General features: G+C 41.0%; 2 protein-coding genes across 4 annotated transcripts in view; one reads left to right on the forward strand and one right to left on the reverse strand.

Moving 5' to 3' along the window:
* The window catches only part of CCDC146 (coiled-coil domain containing 146), a 119,684-nt gene that overhangs the window by 66,714 nt on the left and 31,864 nt on the right, over positions 1-21,106 (reverse strand). For all 3 annotated transcript variants that reach the window (XM_056573464.1, XM_056573465.1, XM_056573466.1), the window contains one exon: positions 10,271-10,353. In XM_056573464.1, the coding sequence (XP_056429439.1) occupies positions 10,271-10,353 (83 nt within the window). The remainder of the gene's footprint in view (positions 1-10,270; positions 10,354-21,106) is intronic.
* Positions 1-21,106, forward strand: part of FGL2 (fibrinogen like 2) — a 70,940-nt gene that overhangs the window by 38,764 nt on the left and 11,070 nt on the right. Inside the window, exon 4 of the mRNA XM_056573481.1 lies at positions 18,708-19,402. Within this exon, the coding sequence (XP_056429456.1) occupies positions 18,802-19,402 (601 nt within the window). The 5' untranslated portion in view covers positions 18,708-18,801. The remainder of the gene's footprint in view (positions 1-18,707; positions 19,403-21,106) is intronic.

Below are 21,106 nucleotides of genomic sequence, written 5' to 3' on the forward strand. Positions count from 1 at the left end.
TGATTAGTACTTTAAGGAGGAGGTATATGAGATAGTACCTCTTGTAAAAGTGCAACAAATATTGTTCAAGGGAGAACTGCATTATATCTCCCATCATAACATTGTGTAGGGCATTTACAATGCTTGTATTGCATAGTCTCATAGGGTAAATCTGCTTGTAACTTCCACATACTCATAGCAGTAATGACAGGGCTAAAGAATCTGATGGCTATGCATTCATTTTTTTTTTTTTTTTAAAGGATTCTCTCACAGACATGAACACATGAGTCCAATGTTCTTCTTTCAAGGGTGATTTAAAGGGGTATTCCAGGCAAAACCTTTATATATATATATATATATATATATATATATATATATATATATATCAACTGGCTCCGGAAAGTTAAACAGATTTGTAAATTACTTCTATTAAAAAAACTTAATCCTTCCAATAGTTATTAGCTTCTGAAGTTTTCTGTCTAACTGCTCAATGATGTCATGTCCCGGGAGCTGTGCATGGTGGGAGAATATCCCCATAGGAACTGCACAGTTCCTGGGACGTGAGTCATCAGAAAGCAGTTAGACAGAAAACAACAACTCAACTTCAGAAACTAATAACTATTGGAAGGATTAAGATTTTTTAATAGAAGTAATTTACAAACCTGATGTTCAGGTGCGTGATAGGTGAAGCACTAGGTTCACTTGTATATAAGGCAGTCATAGGCAGTATGGGTCATGGCCGGACGAAGCACACCAAGTGTGCGAAACTAGAGCTCGGTCGCCACCACTTGTCCCTCCACTCCCCTCTCTTCTGTACCCCGCATGTGAGTATGTCTCAATAAAGAAGACCCTGCAGCCACACTGGTGAGTGCCGATATTTTCATTTCTCTTCACGGATATCATGAACTTTGCTTATTATAGTATCTGAGCACCACCAGAGGCATTATAGCCACACCAACTCCCACCTGCCATTCCTAATCCAGCACACTCACGCAGTGCCGCACTACCTCCTTTGTGAATAATTTACAAATCTGTTTAACTTTCCGGAGCCAGTTGATATATAAAAAAAAGTTTTGTTCTGGAATACCCCTTTAAGGGTGGAGAAGACTACCCTGAATTGTGCAGTCTGAGGGCATACTGTATCAAATAGCAAACTCAGCATTCAATTCTTGACATATTGGGCAGGATGCTGATGGGGACTGTCTTCTTTTTGATATTCTAGCAAATGGGATTTTAATTAATTAACAATGGACTTGTGATTTGTGATTTCCATGTATCTATTTTTCTAAATGAGAATTCATATTGAACATATTGAATTTACACTGGGTTAAATGAATGTAGATAGCAGAGACAGGGCCCCTAAAGCCTTGGGGCTTAAGTCCTATAGGTGGTAGTAATCTGCCTATGGAATGGGAAACTGAGTGGTTAGGACATGGTGGAGCTGTATACAACAAGAGAGGTCTAGAGATGTAAAAACTAGATTGCCATTCTGTAAATTAACTTTATTGGTATATAAAGCAGTGTTAGGAGATGCAGGAGAGACCGCTATCACTAAAGAATTATGGGGAATCTATATAAAAAATATGGTATTTTGTATGTGTGACATAAGGAATTGGCAGTTTCTCAGTTTTTAACACTGCAAAAATTTGTTTTAAATGCAAACTAAATAAAACAGTGCGTTGCATAAGAAAAGAGTGCATATCTGTAAGCACATTTTTCAAGACCTCAATGTTTATCTTTTACGTTTGTGGTTTTGTGGTATTTTTACAGTAACAGGTGTGTCTTCCTTTTCTGATGTCTTTTATTTTGTGAAGATGATTGTAACCTTTTTTCCACCCCATGAAACAGAAAAAAGTTTGTTTTCAACTTACAATCTTCATGAAAACTGTTAGGCTGCATTCACACCACGTTTTTGCAATACAGTTCCCGTATACGTTTTCAATGTGAAAACCGTATGGAACCGTATTGAAAACCATATGCATTGACTCTCTATTGAAAACCGTATGCCAAAAGATGCATCAGGTTGTGTCCGGTTTGCTTCCTGTACTGTTTTGTCAGTTTTTTTTTCCCGTACCCAAAACCGTAGTTACCACGTTTTTTGGTGAGGGTGAAAAAATGTATTAAACTGTATACTTTTTTTTAAACATGGGAGTCAATGGGAACCGTACAGAACTGTATGTGCGTACGGTTCCATCCGTTTTTTGACTTTGCACAATTTTTTTTCTTTTAATTTCAATCAAACAAGTGAAACTTAGTTCAAAATGGAGTGAAAAGTTAAAAACGTATACGTTTTTTTCTTATAAAACGGATGCAACCGGACATCATTTTGCAAACCGTATACGGGTTGAAATTTGTACACATGTTTTGATACAGTTTAGTCAGGTTTTGAGGAATCCGTTTTTCATCAAAAACCTGATACGGAAACTATACTGCAAAAATGTGATTTGAATGAACCCTTACTCTACAAAAATTAAACTAATTTAGGGATAAAACACATGTAGGAATAGAAATGTTATTATACATTCTGTATATAGTAGTGTGAAAATGTTAAAACGATAGAACTATCAAATGTGGGACAACCAAATTTAGTACTAAACTAATATATATATATTCCATCCAAAGCAAAGACACAGCAAACTGCAGCGGCACATGGGTGAATAAAGTGGCCGAAACGTAGCATGTATTTGCTGGTGCAAATTCATTTCAAGCTACTTTATTCAACCATATGCTGCTGCAGTTTGCTGTGTCTTTGCTTTGGATGGAATTTGCTTGATCTGGCGGTGGCACGCTGGTTGGATACTTGCAGACACACTGGGACTCTCGAGTGCCGACTTCTTTCTTTGCTTATATAATGTAGTTGCGTCCACAAGTATTTGGACAGTGACAGAATTAAGCTATTAAGCTTCTGACCACCAAAATGGATCTGAAACAAATCACCAATATCTGAGTCACATGTAGGTGAAGGAATTATATTAGTAACTAGACAAAATACATAAATGTTATTTAATACCAGGAGGCAAATTCTTTGCAATCCATGACAGAGGTAAGTGTAGGTATATATATAAGCATAGGCATCGCCATATAAGTGTTCTTCCATGAGACACTTTCCCAGGCCCTCAGTGCTGCTTCTTTTTGGAACATTCAGCTTCCAGTTTAGGCCATTGAAAAATATTCCCTTCTATTGCCTTAAAGGGGTACTCCAGGGAACTATATACAGTCATGGCCGTAAATGTTGGAGCCACTGAAATTTTTCTAGAAAATGAAGTATTTCTCACAGAAAAGGATTGCAGTAGCACATGTTTTGCTATACACATGTTTATTCCTTTTTGTGTATTGGAACTAAACCAAAAAAGGGAGGACAAAAAGCAAATTGGACAAAATGTCACACCGAACTCTAAACATGGTCTGGACAAAATTATTGGCACCCTTAACTTAATATTTGGTTGCACACGCTTTGGAAAAAATAACTGAAATCAGTCATTTCCTATAACCATCGATAAGCTTCTTACACCTCTCAGCCGAAATGTTGGACCACTCTTCCTTTACAAACTGCTTCAGGTCTCTCTTATTTGAAGGGCGCCTTTTCGCAACAGCAATTTTAAGATCTCTCCACATGTGTTCAATGGAATTTAGATCTGGACTTATTGCTGCCACTTCAGAACTCTCCAGCGCTTTCTTGCCATCCATTTCTGGGTGCTTTTTGACGTATGTTTGGGGTCATTGTCCTGCTGGAAGACTCAAGATCTCTTACACAAACCCAGCTTTCTGACATTGGGCTGTACAGTGCAGCCCAAAATCCATTGGTAATCCTCAGATTCCATGATGCCTTGCACAAATTCAAGGCACCCAGTGCCAGAGGCAGCAGAAACAACCCCTAAAACATCATTGAACCTCCACCATATGTCACTGTAGGTACTGTGTTCTTTTCTTTGTAGGCCTCATTGCGTTTTCGGTAAACAGTAGAATGATGTGCTTTACCAAAAAGCTCTATCTTGATCTCATCTGTCCAAAAGACATGTTCCCAGAAGGATTTTGGCTTACTCAAGTTCATTTTGGCAAAATGTAGTCTTGCTTTTTTATGTCTCTGTGTCAGCAGTGGGGTCCTCCTGGGTCTCCTGCCAAAGCGTTTCATTTCATTTAAATGTTGACGGATAGTTTGCGTTGACACTGATGCTCCCTGAGCCTGCAGGACAGCTTTAATAACTTTGGATCTTGTTTGGGGCTGCTTATCCACCATCCGGTCTCTCCTGCGTCGACACCTTTCATCAATTTTTCTCTTCTGTCCACGCACAGGGAGATTAGCTACAGTGCCATGGGTTGCAAACTTCTTGATAATGTTGCGCACTGTGGACAAAGGCAAATCTAGATCTCTGGAGATGGACTTGTAACCTTGAGATTGTTAATATTTTTCCACAATTTTGGTTCTCAAGTCCTCAGACAGTTCTCTTCTCCTCTTTCTGTTGTCCATGCTTAGTGTGGCACACACAGACAACCAATGCAAAGACTAAGTGAACTTCTCTCCTTTTTATCTGCTTTCAGGTGTGATTTTTTTATATTGGCCACACCTGTTACTTGCCTCAGGTGAGTTAAACCCCTTAAGGACCAAGACCATTTTCACCTTAAGGACCAGAGAGTTTTTTGCACATCTGACCACTGTCAGTTTAAGCATTAATAACTCTGGGATGCTTTAACTTTTCAGTCTGCTTCCGAGACTGTTTGTTCGTGACATATTCTACTTTATGTTAGTGGTAAATTTTCGTCGATACTTGTATCATTTCTTGTTGAAAAATGTCAAAATTTTATGAAAAAATTGAAAATGTTGCATTTTTCTAACTTTGAAGCTCTCTGCTTATCAGGAAAATAGACATACCAAATAAATTACCGTATTTATCGGCGTATAACACGCACATTTAGGCTAAAATTTTTAGCCTAAAGTCTATGTGCGTGTTATACGCCGATACACCCCCAGGAAAGGCAGGGGGAGAGAGGCCGTCGCTGCCCGCTTCTCTCCCCCTGCCTTTCCTGGGGTCTAGAGCGCTGCTGCCGGCCCTTCTCTCCCCCTGGCTATCGGCGCCGCTGCCCGTTCTGTCCCCCTGACTATCGGTGCCGGCGCCCCATTGCCGGCGCCGATAGTCAGGGGGAGAGAAGCGGCGCCGACAGCCAGGGGGAGAGAAGGGGCAGTGGCACCCATTGCCGGCGCCACTGCCCCGTTGCCTCCCCCCATCCCCGGTGGCATAATTACCTGGGTCGGGTCCGCGCTGCTGCAGGCCTCCGGCGTGCGTCCCCGACATCGTTGCTATGCGCTGCACGGCGCATGACGTCAGTGCGCCGCGCCGTGCATAGCAACGACGCAGGGGACGCGTGCCGGAGGCCTGCAGCAGCGCAGACCCGACCCAGGTAATTATGCCACCGGGGATGGGGGGAGGCAACGGGGCAGCGGCGCCGGCAATGGGTGCCGCTGCCCCTTCTCTCCCCCTGGCTGTCGGCGCCGCTTCTCTCCCCCTGACTATCGGCGCCGGCAATGGGGCGCCGGCACCGATAGTCAGGGGGACAGAACGGGCAGCGGCGCCGATAGCCAGGGGGAGATAAGGGCCGGCAGCAGGGCTCTAGACCCCAGGAAAGGCAGGGGGAGAGAAGCGGGCAGCGACGGCCTCTCTCCCCCTGCCTTTCCTGGGGGTATATCGGGGTATACACGCGCACCCTCATTTTACCATGGATATTTGGGTAAAAAACATTTTTTACCCAAATATCCTTGGTAAAATGAGGGTGCGTGTTATAGGCCGGTGCGTGGTATACCCCGATAAATACGGTATATATTGATTCACATATACAATATGTCTATTTTATGATTGCATCATAAAGTTGACGTTTTTACTTTTGGAAGACATCAGAGGGCTTCAAAGTTCAGCAGCAATTTTCTAATTTTTCACGAAATTTTCAAAATCTGATTTTTCCAGGGACCAGATCAGTTTTGAAGTGTATTTGAAGGTCCTTCATATTAGAAATACACCATTATAAAAACTGCACCCCTCAAAGTATTCAAAATGACATTCAGAAAGTTTAACCCTTTAGGTGTTTCACAAGAATAGCAGCAAAGTGAAGGAGAAAATTCAAAATCTTCATTTTTTACACTTGCATGTTCTTGGAGAAAAAGGCCCCCAAAATTTGTAACCCAATTTCTCTTGAGTAAGGAAATACCTCCTATGTTTATGTCAAGTGCTCTGTGGGTGCAATACAAGGCTCAGAAGGGAAGGAGCGACAATGGGATTTTGGAGAGTGAGTTTTTCTGAAATGGTTTTTGGGGGACATATCACATTTAGGAAGCCCCTATTGTGCCAGAACAGCAAAAAAAAAAACAACAACACATGGAATACTATTTTGGAAACTACACCCCTCAAGGAACGTAACAAGGGGTACAGTGAGCCTTAACACCCCACAGGTGTTTGACGACTTTGTTAAAGTCGGATGTGTACATGAAGAAAAAAAAATTCACAAAAATGCTGGTTTTTCCTATTTTCCCTTGTGAAAATGAAAAAAAAAATGTTTTTTGCATTTTCCCATCCAACTTTAATGAAAGTTTGTGCTGCGGTGGAAAATTTGCCGCAGCTCCAACTTGAAGCAGAAAACTCACTGTAAACCCGCCCGTGTGAAACCTCCAGCTGTTTCAAAACTACAACTCCCAGCATGTACTGACAGACCGTGCATGCTGGGAGTTGTACTTTTGCAACAGATGGAGGCACACTGATTGCAAAACCTTCAGCGCCTCCAGCTGTTGCAAAACTACAACTCCCAGCATTTACTGATCGCCGAAGGGCATGCTGGGAGATGTAGTTAAGCAACAGCTGGAGGTACGCAACTACAACTTCCAGCATGCTGAGACAGCTGTTTGCTGTTTGGGCATGCTGGGATTTGCAGTTTTGCAACAGCTGGAGGGCTACAGTTTGGAGATGATTGTTCAGTGATCTTCAAACTGTGGCCCTCCAGATGTTGCAAAACTACAAATCCCAGCATGCCCAGGGAGCAAACAGCTGAGTGGGCATGCTAAGAGTTGTAGTTTTGCAAGATCTAGAGGGCCACAGTTTAGAGATCACTGCACAGTGATCTTCAAACTGTAGCCCTCCAGCTGTTGCAAAACTGCAAATCCCAGCATGCCCAAACAGCAAACAGCTGTTTGGGCATGCTGGCAGTTGTAGTTTTTTAACCAACATCTGGAGGGCTATAATTTAGAGACCACTGTATAGTGGTCTCCAAACTGTAGCCCTCCAGATGTTGCTGGGCAACTAACCGGCTTCCGTAGGATCCAGGGAGCCGCATCGCCGTCATCTGCTGCCACCGATCACTGCTTGCTGCCACCGCCGATGGGTAAGTCAGCGCCGGTCCCAGTCGGTTCCCCCGTTCTGCCAGGACTACAGTGGGTGGGCAGAGCGGGGGAACCGAATGTTAACCCCCCCGCCCCCGATCTGCTATTACCCCTGCCACCTCACTCCTATCCCTTCAGGGGGATCGTGGGTGTCTTGTACAATCCCGATCCCTCTGATTTTCCAGGTCACCAGAGACCCGTACGACCCGGAATCGCTGCAAATCGCCGGTGTGAATTCACATGGGGGGTCTCAGGAACCCCCCGGGGAATTTGCACGGGGTGCCTGCTGATAGACATCAGCAATCACCCCGGTCCGGTCCCGGCCTGTCCTTATTGTCCTAATATCTGACATTGTATGACATTATATTAGAGGGGGAGGGGAAGCGTAAACTTACTTATTACATCTTCTTGGCTGCCAAGATTGCTATAGCGACTAGTTGGGAATCAACTTCTGTCCCTTTCCAGCTTATCGGCTCTAAATTAAATTGGATTATGGTTTACGATAAACTAAGTAGCCTTCTTTTTGATTCCCAAAATACATTTGATGCTACATGTCAGCCTTGGATAGAGTATTTAAGTAATTCTCCTTGATTACTCTAGGACACATGGAACTCCCCCCTCCCCACCCCCTCTTTCCCTTCCTCTCATTTCTTACCCTTCTTCCAGTCTTTGTCCTTTTGTATCTTGTTGACCCTCCCTTGTGTTTCTGTCTTCGTCATGTTTGTTTCCCGGTTAGCCCAGGATTTATTGGTTCTAGACATTCATAATCCTGACCTTTTGTCCAGGTTTGAATTCCTTCTTGTAAACTACTATAAAATGTGTGGTTCGTTTGAAGATGCCCTCATCAGAATTACTGTTGGATGTGTTCCTAACTGGATTTAGGGATGCGAATCAATAGGAATGTCTACATAGCCCAGACTTTATCATATTTCTTGTTTCCATTTGCCCCTCTACATTGAAGTCAACGTCTTATGCTTGTTTTGCCCTTTTTTTTCTAGTTTTTTCTTTATGCTATGTATTGTATTGTATTACATATACCTTTGATTATACTTCCAAAACTTTAATAAAAACCTTTGAAAATATATTAGAGGTTACTTCATGTCATGGAGGGGTGTCACCAACTTTTTGATAGTAGCTTTTTACCAACATTTATTCTATAGAATGTTTTTTGAATTGCCTGGATGCAATTTCTTAATCTCTGTACTTGCTTGTTTGATTATGTTTCGGCCAATATGGCCTACTTTTTTTCAAGCCATGTAACGCATTTTCTAATTTCCTGCAATAAAATCTTTATGGTTTGATTGTTAACTAGCACTCTGATGCTTTTCTGGGGGTTTTAGGGTTGCTGTGCTCACATACCTTCGCCTGCATACCTTCTTTAATGTACCAAATTGTTAATATGGCAAATTTGATACACTCCTGTCGAAGCTTTCTTTTCTTAGCCTAATAATGCTCTTCCTCACTTGCTCAGATACCACATTGAACCACAAAGTGAGAGTTTCTATGAACAGTACCCAAATGCAAATTTAACACTTTTTTCTCTCTTGGCGGGAGGGGGGGGGGGGAGGGGATATGAAAGTTACACAGAATAAAAGATATCAGAAAAGGAAGCCACACTTGACTCAGAAATACTAGAAAACCACAACTGTAGAAGTAAAGCAGTAAAACATTAACATTTTGAAATGTGGGCTTAAACTTCAGAATCTTTTTTTTGAGAAAGCTGTATACTTTGATTAAAGGTGACGTGGTGCTTGGAATAAATTATTGAAGCTTCAATCATTTATTCCAAGTGCCACATCACCTTTAATCAAAGTATACAGCTTTCTCAAAAAAAAAATTCATCACTTCTGTCAATCAATCCCTGACATTTTGTGCTACTCCCCAACATGAGGAGACCGATGCCCAGCATTACTGATAGCAGGACAACAGCTGCAGTACTTATAGACGGAGCTTACTTCTATCGTTGCATATCTGAGGCTGCCGACAGCGCACCCTCCATCCAGGGACCAGGACCTGTCTGACAACCAGCGCTATCTGCATAAGGTACTCACTCTGACTATAGATCTAAGCGCTGCTTTCTACATCATAATATCGCTGCATATAGGAGACGGCAGTGTCTCCAGCGGCGATTCCTCTGCATAGAGTATCGTCATTTGCCATATAAGTGCTGGCTTTCACTTCCACTTGTACTTCTATTGCCGCTGCATATTTAGGAGACGGCAGTGTCTCCAGCTGCGAGCCCTCTACATAGAGGATAGGGACTTATTGTAACTAACGCTGTTTTTCATTCATTTGTCATATTGCTGCTGCACAAAAAGGAGACGGCAGTGTCTCCAGCTGCGGGTCCTCTGCCTAGAGGATTGAAATCTGCTACAAAAGTATACAATAAATGATACAATTGCCATTCATCTTTGCTGTATTCTATTCAAGACTTCAACCACCTTCCTTTTCTAACTGGATACAAATATTTGTGAAAATAGCAACTCAAACTGTTATCACCGCTATTCACAAATCACCAATTTCAATTATTTCTATAGATATGTGGACACTTATTTATTGTTTTTAATAGATTATTGTTAAGATTGTAACATTATATATATTATTAAATTGCCAAGGATTATAAATATTAAATATTTATTAATTTTACTGTGGGATCACAAGGGCCCTGTGAGCCGCAGTACATTATACCTATATGTACAATTTTATATCATATATTTAATAAACGTTTTAATTTAAATCCTATATTCAAGACTCTGAGCCCCAATTTCTATATTTTGGTTATGATTGCAGCCAGTTACCTTCTAGGCTTTCATGGCTGCCATGTTAGAACTAAAATCACAGCCTATCATAGGCAGACACAGTATGCAGTTGCTTTTGTGAAGGATGCTTTGTTATACATGCTCTGTGCTTTATAACTTAGGAGTACAGTACCTTTTCAGGGTCTCATACAGCAAGGTATACTTTGCCTTCAATTCAGCTACTCTGGTTCCAGGGATTTTACCAGCTACAAACAGCTAAAACAAACAAAACAAGAAATAAATGTAAAAGTTAATAAGTTAATGCATAAAAAAGAAAAGCCATGCCTATTTGTCTTTACTGTTCCCCCTTTTTGAAGTTAAAATGTATTTACCTAATTTCCATACTGAGTTCATTCCCCCATGATAGATGAGCTAGATCTGTCTCTCTTCTACTAAAAGACATCTAATTTGTTATTTCTGCTGTTTATGCTATATGATCTCAATGGCATTATGATATGATGACTTTATGTTCTCTACTGATAATGCAATTTCTATACTGTATAATGATTTTTAATGTAAGTGTCACTTGAAAAGTTTTTGTGTACTTTTTTCAAAAATAGTTTAAACACATATCTAATCTTAACATTCTCTCATGTGGCTAAAATGTAACTGTTTAATGGGCCTATAATGCAATGAAAAGGTGCAAAAGTTCTAAAGTTTACTGGATTGATCTATTTTTATGTCCATAGAAGGAAGAAAAAGTGAAAGGCCAACAAATTCAGCACACTGGTTAGTCCACTGTCATAACAAAGTTTTACACACCTAACTATGGTGCACTGAATAATAGGATTACTGCATTAGCAGAATACTTTATACTGTACTAAACATATCCAATCCACTCTGTGTGCTGTTTTATTATTGTCTGTGAAATTCCTCCATGACACATGATTTGTACTTTGTTGAAACATTTCATCATCTAAATTTAATACTCACAGTACAAATCTGCAACATGAAATGTGATCACCTGTACACAGAAGCTGATAACACAACAGTTTTGCTACCATCTGACAGATTTGTCTTTCTTCTCAGATTTCTTGGGCAGCCTAGTAGTTTGAGATGTTGTGGATTAGCCCCGTTCAATGGACCTGCTGGCTCAGCCAATCACTGGCCAAGACAAGACACCGCTATAGTTAGTGATTGGCTCAGTGGGCAGGTCCTGCACCAAGCACTTGTCACAGAAGCAGTAAAGAGAGAGAGATTGGGAAACTGGACAGAGGCAAATGGCAGCTGCTTAGGGCCAGAGGGGGGTTGTTAAGTATGCCTTTTTATTCTATTTTATATATTGCCCTAATAACACTTTGTAGTCTAGAAAACCCTGGAATACACCTTTTAACTATATGCAGGTGGTGCTAATGCTTAACATCCATAGCATTCATCAAAAGAATCTGCAAACATAGAAAGCACAGTGCTCACCAATTGATTCTTTCAAGTCTTTATTTCATCAATCCAAGACAATACTCGGCACAAGTGTTTCAGCAGGGCTAACTAAGTTACAGCAACAGGGCTGTTTCACTAAGACTCTAATGCCGAGGAATATGTTATATTTTGGATTCATGCAATAAAAATAAAAAAATAAAAATTGTTGGTTGCAAAATTCTGTGCTTTCACGTTTATTTTGTTTTCCTGTAAGGGAAATTCCATCTCTAGTAACAGACAGAAGTGGGGGCTTAACTACTGTTGTATGCAGGACAGGGGAAGACCTAGCCTGGGCTTTGTAAATGTTAGATATAACAAAGAAGGTGAACAGATACAGGATACAATTCAGACCTCAAATACCACTATAAAACTGTAATGTCTATTTTTATTCACACTTTGCAAGCTGTATGAATACAAGCTGAACATGGGGTGAAAAATTCCTTTCTTTTTGGACCTTCATTTGTGCCTTTGACCAGGGCCATCTGGACTGCGTGCACTACCCTACTTGTGAGTCTAAATGTGCTGCTCTTCCCACTGCTTGCTATATATATATATATATATATATATATATATATAATATGGTGTGTGGTGAGAGTGCTCAATCTGTCTAGTCGTCCGAGAAACTGGCATAGTGCGGACCCCCAATGGCTGCACTAAATATTTGACAAGCATAAAATGATTGACAAAAAATAAGAAATTTTACCCCTTAAGGACCCATGACGTATGCATACGTCATCACACCATGGGTCTTAAGGACCCATGACGTATGCATACGTCATGGTCTTTTCCTGGTCTCCGACGCTCACCCGGCCGAGATCAGAAGCGGATCCCTGCTGAAATCCTTCAGCAGAGATCCAGGGCATAAGCCGAGGGGGGCCATGTAGACCCCCCATGTCGGCGATCGCCGCAAATCGATAGGGAAATCGCCCCTGCGATCTGCGGCGATACCGGGCTGATCGGGTTTCTGGGACCCGACTGCCCAGTAATTTTGCATGATCCCGGTTGTCACAGACAGCCAGGACCATGCTAAAGTATAGGAGTGAGGTGGCAAGCCTGCCACCTCCTCCTATCCCCTGCGATTCTTCGGTTAGCTAACCGACCAATCGCAGGGGGGGGGGGGGCGGTTACTTCCTCCCGCCCTGCCCGGCCCCTGGAAGTCCGGAGAGGACGGGAGGAAGACCGGAGAACGCGGCGGGGCACGGGGGAGTGCTGGGGCCCAGCCCCGCTACTTACCTCGTCCCTGAAGACCCGGATCCCGGCGATGAAGATGGCGGCGACAGGTGAGTGGATCTTCAGCCGAGGTCGGGCCCTTTACAGCAATGCACGTCGCCGTAAAGCGACATGCATTGCTGTATTGGGACCCTGTATACTACAGCTCCCAGCATGCCCAGACAGCCTTTGGCATCTGGGCATGCTGGGAGTTGCAGTTTTGCAACATCTGGAGGTCCACAGTTTTGGGACCACTGTGCCCTTCCAGATGTTGCAAAACTACACATCCTCAGCATGCCCTTACTGTCCAGGCATGCTGGGAGTTGTAGTTCTGTAACATCTGGCCCTTCAGATGTTGCAGAAGTACAACTCCCAGCATGCCTGGACAGTTTTGGCATACTGGGAGTTGTAGTTTTGCAACATCAAGAAGGGCACAGATTGGGAACCACTGTATTAGTGGTCTGCAAACTGTAGTCCTCCAGATGTTGCAAAACTACAACTCCAAGCATGCTGGGAGTTGTAGTTCGGCAACATCTAGCTCTAAAGATGTTGCCGAACTACTACTTCCAGCATGTCTGAGAATGTTTGGGAGTTGTGGTTTTGCAACAACTGGAGGCACACTGGTTGGGAAATATTGTCTGTTTCCTAACTCAGTGTTTCCCAACCCGTGTGCCTCCAGCTGTTGCAAAACTATAACAACCAGCATGCACTGATAGACTGTGCATGCTGGAAGTTGTAGTTTTGCAACAGCTGGAGGTTCCCCCCCCCCCCCCCCTGTGAATGTACAGGGTACATTCACATGGGCAGGGGCTTACAGTGAGTATCAGGCTGCAAGTTTGCAATGCAGCAAATTTTGCGCGGCAGCTCAAACTCGCAGTGGGAAACTCGCTGTAATCCCCCGCCCGTGTGACTGTACCCTAAAAACACTACACTACACTAACACAAAATAAAATAAAAAGTAAAAAACACTACATATACACATACCCCCACACAGCCCCCCCTCCCCTCCCCAATAAAAATGAAAAACGTCTGGTACGCAACTGTTTCCAAAATGGAGCCTCCAGCTGTTGCAAAACAACTTCCAGTATTGCCGGACAGCCGTTGACTGCCCAAGCATGCTGGGAGTTTTGCAACAGCTGGAGGCACCCTGTTTGGGAATCACTCACGTAGAATACCCCTATGTCCACCCCTATGCAAATCCCTAATTCAGGCCTCAAATGCACATGGCGCTCTCACTTTGGAGCCCTGTCGTATTTCAAGGCAACAGTTTAGGGCCACATATGGGGTATCGCCGTACTGGGGAGAAATTACCTAACAAATTTGGGGGGGCATTTTCTCCTTTCACCCCTTATGAAAAGGTGAAGTTGGGGTCTACACCAGCATGTTAGTGTAAAAAAATAAAAAATTTTACACTAACATGCTGGTGTTGCCCTTTACTTTTCATTTAGACAAGAGGTAAAAGGGAAAAAAGCCCCCCAAAATTTGTAATGCAATTTCTCCCGACTACGGAAATACCCCATATGTGGGCGCAAAGTGCTCTGGGGGCGCACAACAAGGCCCAGAAGGGAGAGTGCACATGTACATTTGAGGTAATTTGCACAGGGGTGGCTGATTGTTACAGCGGTTTTGACAAACGCAAAAAAAAAAACACATGTGACCCCATTTCGGAAACTACACCCCTCGCGGAATGTACTGAGGGGTGCAGATAGAATTTACACCCCACTGGTGTCTGACAGATCTTTGGAACAGTGGGCTGTGCAAATTAAAAATGTTGTACAGCCCACTGTTCCAAAGATCTGACAGACACCAGTGGGGGTAAATGCTCACTGTACCCCTTGTTACGTTCCTCAAGGTGTCTCGTTTCCAAAATGGTATGCCATGTGGGCGTTATTTTGCTGTCCTAGCACCATAGGGGCTTCCTAAATGCGACATGCCCCCAGAGCAAAATTTGCTCTCAAAAAGCCAAATATGACGCCTTCTCTTCTGAGCATTGTAGTTCGCCCGTAGTGCGCTTCAGGTCAACTTATGGGGTACCTCCATATTCAGAAGAGATGGGGTTACAAATTTTGGGGGGTATTTTCTGCTATTAACCCTTGCAAAAATGTGAAATTTGGGGGGAAACACACATTTTTGTGAAATTGTTTTTACATTTTTTTACATATGCAAAAGTCGTGAAACCCCTGTGGGGTATTAAGGCTCATTTTATTCCTTGTTACGTTCCTCAAGGGGTCTAGTTTCCAAAATGGTATGCAATGTGGGTATTTTTTGCTGTCCTGGCACCATAGGGGCTTCCTAAATGCGACATGCCCCCGAGAAAAATTTGCTCTCAAAAAGCCAAATATGACTCCTTCTCTTCTGAGCATTGTAGTTCGCCCGTAGTGCACTTCAGGTCAACTTATGGGGTACCTGCATACTCAGAAGAGATGGGGTTACAAATTTTGGGGGGTATTTTCTGCTATTAACCCTTGCAAAAAATGTGAAATTTGGGGGGAAACACACATTTTAGTGACTTTTTTAAAAACATTTTTTACATATGCAAAAGTCGTGAAACACCTGTGGGGTATTAATGCTCACTTTATTCCTTGTTACATTCCTCAAGGGGTCTAGTTTCCAAAATGGTATGCCATGTGTTTTTTTTTCCTGTTCTGGCACCATAGGGGATTCCTAAATGCAACATACCCCCCAAAAACCATTTCAGAAAAACGTACTCTCCAAAATCCCCTTGTCGCTTCTTCGCTTCTGAGCCCTCTACTGCACCCGCAGAACACTTTACATAGACATATGAGGTATGTGCTTACTCGAGAGAACTTGGGCTACAAATATAATTATTCATTTTCTCCTTTTACCCCTTGTAAAAATTCAAAAATTAGGTCTACAAGAACATGCGAGTGTAAAAAATGAACATTGTGAATTTTCGCCTTCACTTTGCTGCTATTCCTGTGAAACACCTAAAGGGTTAAAATGCTGACAATGTCATTTTGAATACTTTGGGGGCTGCAGTTTTTATAATGGGGTCATTTGTGGGGTATTTCTAAGATGAAGACCCTTCAAATCCATTTCAAACCTGAACTGGTCCCTGAAAAATTGTGATTTTGGAAATTTTGTGAAAAATTTGAAAATTGCTGCTGAACTTTGAAGCCCTCTGGTGTCTTCCAAAAGTAAAAACACGTCAATTTTATGATGCAAACATAAAGTGGACATATTGTATATGTGAATAAAAAAAAATTATTTGGAATATCCATTTTCCTTACAAGCATAGAGCTTCAAAGTTAGAAAAATGCAAAATTTTCAATTTTTTCATAAAATTTAGGAATTTTTCACTAAGAAACGATGCAAGTATCGACAAATTTTTACCAATAACATAAAGTAGAATATGTCATGAAAAAACAATCTTGGAATCAGAATGATAAGTAAAAGCATTCCAGAGTTATTAATGTTTAAAGTGACAGTGGTCAGATGTTCAAAAAACGCTCTGGTCCTAAGGTGTAAAATGGCCTGGTCCTTAAGGGGTTAAAAGACAGTGGCCCACATTTATCATTGTCTTTAGACTTTTTTGTGTCTAAAAAAGGGGCAAAAAAGGCGCAAGCAGGGTTTTTTGCGCCTTTTTTTGCCCCTTTTTGTTTACACATTTCTGCTGATTTTGAGTTGCAATCCACTGATTTTGGCAATAGACATGATATGGAAGGGATTTATCATTGCCCCTTTTTGTACAAAGGAGCAAAAAAAGGCACAAAGCCACTGAAAAGTCTCTAAAACTGCACCAGCGCAGACATGGTGTAGCTTTTTGGTGTATGTGTAGACAGAAATTTCAGAAAATGTGGACCTGCACAAAATTTATCAAAGCTCTTTTACCTTTTAATAATGTGTAGGAGCACCAAATTTATCAGCACACAAAAAAAAAGGTGTAAAAAAATGCTTCACTTGCACTGCAATGATAAATGTGGGCCAGTGATCTTTTATTTCCTTGAATGGTAGCACCATTTTGCAGTATAATATTTTCTTTTGCCTACTTGGACTACCTCCTGTGTGGTGATATGTTTAAAACAAACAACTCATAGACAATCTTTCCCAGCCTAAAACCCCAGTGCCAGGGTGGTCTTCCACAAAATAGACATGGCATACAGTGGGAGTGGAGAGGACTGTGAAACATGTACCAAATTCTACCCACTGTCTTATTCAGGCCAGCCTTGCCCAAGTTTGACAATAAGTGTCAATTTCCTACTATTTTTCCTGTTGAAGATGATTTAGATTAGTTTGCACAAGTTCTACATATGGTTTATTGGTTGGGTAGGGCTTGGGAGAAGCCCAAAATGCAGCTAACTCGACATGGTGTGCTCTAGGTTACTTGATACACTACAAGATCAAGTGGAGGGAGCTACATAAGAATGTCAATTCAAGGCACATTTCCCATGTAAAACATGAAGCCTGTAGTAGAAACAACATATTTGCCAATCCAAATTTTGCATGTGAGTTGCCCTTTGAGTTGCAACTTTTTCAAGGCATTAAGATTCGATCAGACAAAAAAGTGGAAAAGCGAGCTACCATAGCATAAGAAAAGTCTAAAAAGTTATTTCAACACGCACCATGCCTGCGTCATAGCTATAGGTTGCAATAGACAAAACGAAGACTACTTATGACATAAAAGCAAAAACAAACTCTTTTATAAGGCTACCGTAATGGAAAAAATGGTCTTGCTAATGTGTTGGCTAAAATATCAGTTAAATAGCAGTTCCTTTCTGGGAAAATGTTGCTCAAGAGAAAGTTGTGTAGTTCTTTCCAGTCTGACCACAGTGCTCTCTGCTGACACCTCTGTCCATGTCAGGAACTGTCCAGAGTAGAAGCAAATTCCCATAGCAAACCTCTCCTGCTATGGACAGTTCCTGACATGGACAGAGGTGTCAGCAAAGAGCACTGTGGTCAAACTGGAAAGAGCTACACAACTTTCTCTAGAGCATACAGCAGCTGATAAGTACTGGAAGGCTAAAGATTTTAAAATAGAAGTCATTTACAAATCATTTTAACTTTCAAGCACCAGTTGATTTAAAAAAAAAAATCCACCGGAGTACCCCTTTAAATTGAGCAGTTGCAATACATTGAGCAGCCAGGTGGCCAGTAGTGCTACAGTGCTAAGACATTTAGAGGCTGCTGCACTAAATAGGTGCCTCTGTCCCTATATTTTTTAGGACTGGTAATGGTGCCAGAAGTCAATTGGGGTCCCACCAAGTTATAGCCCATATATATCTTAAAGGGTACCTCTCATCAAAAAAACTTTTGATATATTATAGATTAATGTATGCATAATAACTTTACAATTGGATGTTATAAAAAAAATATGCTTCTTTCTATTTAATTTTCCACTTTGAAGAAATGACCACTAGGGGTCTCCCTACCAGTCCTGGCAGCAAGCATTTCAGACTCATGCTGGAGTCCTAAACACTACGAGCTGCCAGTCTGCTTTGTTCACAAAGGAGAACACTCAGAGCTGCCAGCCTGCTTTGTTCACAGCCTGTTTGGCTGTGAACAAAGCAGGCTGGCCGCTCTGAGTGTTTAGGACTCCAGCATGAGTCAGAAATGCTTGCTGACAGGACTGATTGGGAAAAATACAATAGAAAGAAGCATATTTTTCATTAACATGCTATTGGAAAGTTATTCAACATTCATTAATCTAAAATATATCAAAAGTTTATTTGATGAGAGGTATCCTTTAAAAGCAGCATGGCCAATAACAGTTCCAGAATGCACTATTGTTCATATGTGAGGTCATTTGTGTATAACCATAATGCAATCCTACTACATCCATTAAAAAAAATATATATATATTTAAATTGGATTTTTTTTCTATATGGTATTTTCACTTTTACCTTGGCTATTTCTCAGAAAATCTATTTGTATCTGCTGTTTAGCGATTTTCAAAATAGAGGAAATATTTTTTATCACTTTGACAGGAAATTCCCCTTCACAACTATTTGCTACATATTCAAGAGCTCCCACCCATTTCGGAGTAATGTGATTTGTTGCAGCAGAGCCTGCTCATTCTTTATGAACTGTGCTGAGCCTTTTACTCTATTCTCTACAATGATGAAGCCTCTCTTGTGTCTGATAACCTTTGCTGCCTTGTCAGCTGGGCTTGCTGGGGCAGAAGAAAAGAATGTTCCATCAGAAAACCATGGCAATACTTGTCCCATCAAAATAAAGACTGGTGCTAAATGTGATGGAGAAGAGAACTGTCCCTACCAGATAATGTTGCCTCCAATGACAATACAGTTACCCAAGCAGTTGCAGCTTCTTGAAAAAACACTGAAGGAAGTCCAGAGCCTTAAGGAAACTGTAAGTAATCTTAAGAAATCATGTCAGGACTGCAAACTGCAGGCAGATGAGATCCCGGAGAAAGGGACTACAGAGGTCACTGATGGAGACGGGCAGGTGAATCACATACAAGATCTGCAGTCTAAGATGAAGAAAATGTCCATAAGTCTAAAGAATGCACGGATTCAGATTACCAACTTGCAGGATCAGATAGAGAAGATGAACATGAACAATGTGGAAGATTACATTGACAAGAAGATAGCAAACCTGGCATTCACACTCGGCAATGGTGACAAGTGTTCTAACAACTGTTCCCTGAAGGGACCACTTTCAAGTAAGCCTTCATTTCATTTATGTACTTAAAATTCAGCTCTTTAATACCTGACTTATTAACATATATGACTGCTAATAAGTTTTCTTAAGTGTCAGCTTTCATGAATATGAATCTATCTATCCCTTCCTATCTATCTATCTATCTCATATCTATCTATCTATCCCTTCCTATCTATCTATCTATCTATCTGTCTGTCTGTCTGTCTGTCTATCTATATCTATCTATTTATCTATCTCTTCCTATCTATCTATCTCATATCTATCTATCTATCTATCCCTTCCTATCTATCTATCTATCCCTTCCTACCTATCTATCCCTTCCTACCTATCTATCTATCCATCCATCCATCTATCCCTTCCTAGCTATCTATCTATCCCTTCATATCTATCTATCTCTTCCTATCTATCTATCTATCTATCTATCTATCTATCTCATATCTATCTATCCCTTCCTATCTATCTATCTATCCCTTCATATCTATCTATCTCTTCCTATCTATCTATCTATCTATCTATCTATCTCATATCTATCTATCCCTTCCTAGCTATCTATCTATCCCTTCATATCTATCTATCTCTTCCTATCTATCTATCTATCTATCTATCTCATATCTATCTATCCCTTCCTATCTATCTATCTATAATTGAATATTGACATGCAAAGAACAAACGAGCCTTATGTCTAAATATGTCTATTTTCTTATAGGACCATATAGTAAAGGCTGTCTACTATGGGTTAACTATAGCTTAGTTTACATTGGTGTCCTGGTTTTCATTATAAACAGAATACGCAATGCAGCGGAAGATCTGTTGCACATGGACAGACTGGTGGTGACTGATGGACCCTACTAAGTTATAATGGGGTCTGTCGGGCTCTGTTGTGTTGTCTATTGCTTTCACAGGAATATATGATGGAGGTGTGAGCATAGCTTAGGCAAGTCCTGTAGAAAATATAAAGAATCAAGTAATATAAAAGTGTCCCCGAGAAAAAGAATAAACAGCATGATAGAAGTCATAAACGTTAATGTATCTGATTAACCCTTTAAGGACTGAGGGTTTTTCCGTTTTTGCACTTTTGTTGTTTCCTCCGCACCTTCTTAAAATCATAACGCTTTCAGTTTTTCACCTACAGACCTATATGAGGGCTTGTTTTATGTGCTACCAATTTTACTTTGAAACAACATCAGTCATTTCAACCGAAAATCTATGGCGAAAAAAAAAAAAAAAGATTTGTGGGACAAAATTGAAAAAAAAACATGCCATATGGTTATTTTTAGCCGCTTCTTATATTTATTCTGTAGGTCCATACGGTTACCCAAGGATACCCAATTTATGTAGGTTTTATTTTATTTTACTACTTAAAATAAAATAAAACTACATGCACCAAAATTAGTATCTTTAAAATTGTCATCTTCTGACCTTTTATACCTTTTCTATTTTACCGCATATAAGGCTATATGAGGGCTCATTTTTTGCACAGTCATCTGTAGTTTTTATCGGTACAATTTTTGTTTTGATGGGATTTTTGATCCCTTTTTACACATTTTTTTTAGGGTATACAAAATGATAAAAAATGCGCAATTTTAGACTTTGGAATTTTTTACGTATACGCCATTGACCGCGTGGTTTAATTAATGTTATATTTTTATAATTTGGACATTTACACATGCGGCGATACCTCATATGTTTAGATTTATTTTTGTTT

This window comes from Hyla sarda, chromosome 4, assembly GCF_029499605.1.
Source record: "Hyla sarda isolate aHylSar1 chromosome 4, aHylSar1.hap1, whole genome shotgun sequence".
NCBI classification, from domain to species: Eukaryota; Metazoa; Chordata; class Amphibia; order Anura; family Hylidae; genus Hyla; species Hyla sarda.